At 40.9% G+C, this 3,996-nt stretch overlaps 1 protein-coding gene across 1 annotated transcript; it reads left to right on the forward strand.

The window, feature by feature from the left end:
- The first annotated feature begins 874 nt into the window (after positions 1–874).
- On the forward strand, positions 875–1,819 carry LOC121980100. The gene is made up of 2 exons (XM_042532068.1): positions 875–1,345; positions 1,553–1,819. The coding sequence occupies exons 1-2, from the start codon at positions 875–877 to the stop codon at positions 1,817–1,819; spliced, it is 738 nt and encodes a 245-aa protein (XP_042388002.1).
- Positions 1,820–3,996: the final 2,177 nt, after the last annotated feature.

Here is a 3,996-nt window from a genome sequence, read left to right on the forward strand (position 1 = left end):
GAGAGCATTCGACTGTGATTTGGCTCGTGAACTTTGAAGCGCTTTCCGGTTGCTCCGTGATCGTGCTTCCGACAGTGACAACCTCTTCGTCGACCGCCGGCGTCTTCAACAGCACTTCGGGAGATTACTGTGAGTTTATAATTACCGCATCGCTTTATTTTATCTTTGTATAGTTTCGATTTCATGCTCTCAAATTACCAACACTTGCAAGCAAGCCACAGCTTGCATGCAAGCCACAACGTGGCTTGCTCGTTGTGCTTACAAGCATAACAAAGGCAACAGAGGTCTATATAAGACCTTGAGTGGATTGAAGTAAAAGGCAGAGAGAAAAAGAGAAAAAAAAACTCAAGTGATCTGTGAGATTTGTCCTCCTTGAATCCCCATGTTTCCTTCCCTTATGTTGTGCACTTCTTTTGCTCAACAGAAATAGTGATAGTTTTCGGATCTAGTTCAGATTGTCACGACAACCAGTGCTCGGTTGTGCTCGTGATCTTGCCGTTTTATCCTGGGAAACAGACATCCACCTAATCTTCTGAGCACCCCGGAGGGGCCGAATCTGTCTTAAGGAGACAACGCTCTGCTGGACTCGGCATCCACTCTGAGTTTGTGTTGCAGCTCTCGACTTCCTGTCAGCAACTCTCAGCAGCAACGTGGCGCCGCTCAACAATTCACGGTGTCCGCAACTCATCTACTCGGCGTGTGGCTCAGCTCGCTAGAGTCGATAGTTTGAGATTATATGCTCAAATCTACTTGATTGTAAGTTCTTGTAACTCTGGTACGCACTCAGAAGCGTGGAAAAGAGCGTTTGAGAAGATCACACAGATTGTAACGGGTTTACTCCCAACAAAACTTGAAACAGATTCGTTCTGTTACCATGGCGGCAGAAAATGTTGAGATGCAACAGGCTCAACATGTGCCGGCCTCCTCCGCCCCGATTGGGAATGTGTCAATCAATCATGGGGAAAAACCAGAAAAATTCACAGGAGTGAATTTCAAGCGGTGGCAGCAGAAAATGTTCTTCTACATAACCACGCTAGGTCTGACACGTATCTTGACCGAGGAAACTCCCAAGGTTGTTAAGGGTGTAGATGAGGTGAACACTCTCCTTCTGATCGACAAATGGAACGATTCTGAGTTCCTCTGTCGAAACTACATCATTAACAATCTTGCCGACTCACTCTATCTTGTGTATTGTGAGATGAAAACGGCAAAGGAACTGTGGGAATCTCTGGACAAGAAATATAAATCAGAGGATGTTGGGGCAAAAAAGTTTATTGTTGGTCGTTTCCTGGACTATAAGATGAGTGACTTGAAGTCTGTAATCAGTCAAGTCCAGGAGCTTCAAGTACTCTTACAAGAAATTCACTCAGAAGGTATGACTCTGAGCGAAACCTTCCAAGTGGTAGCTATCATCGAAAAGCTACCAACTGGCTGGAAGAACTTTAAGAATTATCTGAAACACAAGCAGAAGGAAATGAACCTGGAGGAACTTGTTGTTCGCCTTCGTATAAAAGAAGACAACAAGAATTCGGAGAGAAAACTGTTCTCTCAGGCTACTGTAAAAGCCAATGTTATTGAGCACGGACAAAGCTCAAAACGGAAGCATCCAAAATCTTCCATGACGCAACCCAAAGGACAAAACATAAAAAAGAAGTTCTTAGGGAAATGCTACAATTGTGATCGTATGGGTCACAAGGCTTCAGACTGTAAAAGGCCAAAGAAGAAAAAGCCTAAGACCAACCTGGCAGGAGAACAGAATATGGATCTCTGCGCTGTGATCTCTGAGGTGAACCTAATAGGTTCCAATCCTCGGCAATAGTAGATCGATACTGGAGCCACCAGACATGTGTGCTGTAGCAAGGAGCTACTCCACAACTTTGAAGAAGTCACTGGAGACAAACTGTTCATGGGGAACTCAGCAACCTCGGACATAATGGGCCAAGGAAAGGTGGTGCTGAAGATGACCTCGGGCAAGGATCTCACTCTGAACAATGTGTTGTATGTTCTAGAGATTCGAAAGAATCTAGTATTCGGATCACTGTTAAGCAAGCATGACTTTCGCATTGTCTTTAAGTCAGACAGAGTTGTACTGTCCAAGAACGGAGTGTTTATATGAAGGGGCTATGTATCTGATGGGCTGTTTAAGCTCAATGTAATGGCCATTAGACCCAAGATAAATAAAAATGAAAGCTCTTCCACTTATATGCTTGAGTCTTCGTGTTTGTGGCATGGTAGACTAGGACATATTAACTATGATGTATTGCGTAGATTAATAAACATGCAAAAGTTACCTATATTCCATCTTGACCCAAAACACAAGTGTGAGATTTGTGTTGAAGTAAAAATGACAAGGTCATCCTTTCAACATATTGAAAGAAGTAATGAACCACTTGATCTAATCCACACCGATGTGTGCGACCTAAAAAGTACGCCAACACGTGGTGGTAATAAATATTTCATCACTTTTGTAGATGATAACACAAAATACTGTTATGTGTATCTTCTCAAAAGTAAGGATGAAGCTATAGAGAAATTCGCTCTCTATAAAAATGAGGTTGAAAACCAGCGTAATAGAAAGATTAAGGTGGTTCGAAGTGACCGAGACGGTGAATATGTATCACCATTCGCTGAGTTGTGTGCTGAATATGGGATCAGACACGAAACAACAACTTCTTATACTCCTCAGCAAAATGGAGTTGCTGAGCGAAAGAATCGAACTCTAAAGGAGATGATGAATGCTCTTCTATTAAGCTCTGGACTGACAGAGTTCATGTGGGGGGAAGCTGTGTTAACAGCTAATTACCTTGTAAATAAGGTGCCCCGGAAGAAAATAGATAAGAGTTCTTATGAGTTGTGGAATGGAAGATAACCGTCCTACAAATATTTACGAATGTGGGGGTGTCTTGCCAAAGTGTTGGTGCCTGATCCGAAAAGGATTAAGATATGACCAAAGACTGTTGATTGCATCTTCATTGGCTATGCACAAAACAACACCGCGTATAGATTTTGTGTGTATGAGTCACACATGTTGGAGTGTATACTGAAAGCCTAAGCTTTTGTAAACATTTGTCTTGAATAAAGAATCACATTTGGTCAAATCATCTACATTTGTTTGTAGTTGTTCAATTAATTTATATTGTAGATAACATAGCATGTGGTGTCATATGCAGAAGATAATGTTATCAGTACCTTATAAATTATAAACAGTAGCTCACGACCAAAATGGAAAGGAACAAACCATTAGAAGGTCGTAGTGTAATTAGGTATCAGTTTATCTTGACTGTATAATTACACTAGTACACTTAGAGTGTATTGAGTATGACCATTTGAGGTCGTTTCTTTTATACTGATTTTATAAAGAAACAAAGACCTCGGTTATTATGGAAGTGTGTGCTCTTAATCCTAATATAATAACAAGCACATATATTTGATATTTATTTCTTTAATTTATCAATGGGTGAGATTTAGTTCGATGAATCAATAAACCCGATAAGTTGGGAAATGGTATCACTTATAGTGTGTGTTGTTGATTATAGAAGGAAACTGTGTCCTAGAGATACTAGGTTGATAATGTCCCCAAGAGGAGTTCATAAGGATTGTCATGTTAAACCCTGCAGGTGGACTTAGTCCGACATGACGATAAGGTTGAGTGGTACTACTCTTGGACTAAGATATTAATTAAATGAGTTGTCAGTAACTCACTTAATTAGTGGACATTCGATATTTTAAACACAGGGAGACTAACACACTTATAATAAGAAGGAGCCCAAAAATGTAATTTGGGATTGGTGCGGTAGTTCAATGATAGTTCTCTAGTGGAATGAATTATCATTGATAAAAATAAGTTGTGTGTTCGGGGCGAACACGGGATACTTAATTTTATCGGGAGACCAAAACCAATTCCTCCTCTCGGTCCCTATCGTAGCCTCTTATTTATAGAGTTCTATACCCACCTATACTCACCTTCTATACCCACCCAATAGGGGCCGGTCAAGC

Source organism: Zingiber officinale, chromosome 5A (genome assembly GCF_018446385.1).
Source record: "Zingiber officinale cultivar Zhangliang chromosome 5A, Zo_v1.1, whole genome shotgun sequence".
Classification (NCBI taxonomy): domain Eukaryota; kingdom Viridiplantae; phylum Streptophyta; class Magnoliopsida; order Zingiberales; family Zingiberaceae; genus Zingiber; species Zingiber officinale.

Excerpts from the sequence above, each read along its gene's own strand:
- LOC121980100 (XM_042532068.1), top strand. The coding sequence starts at position 875 with ATGGCGGCAGAAAATGTTGAGATGCAACAGGCTCAACATGTGCCGGCC. Across the intron at positions 1,346-1,552 it reads GTCAAGTCCAGGAGCTTCAA|GCTACTGTAAAAGCCAATGT; the intron begins GTACTCTTACAA and ends CTGTTCTCTCAG.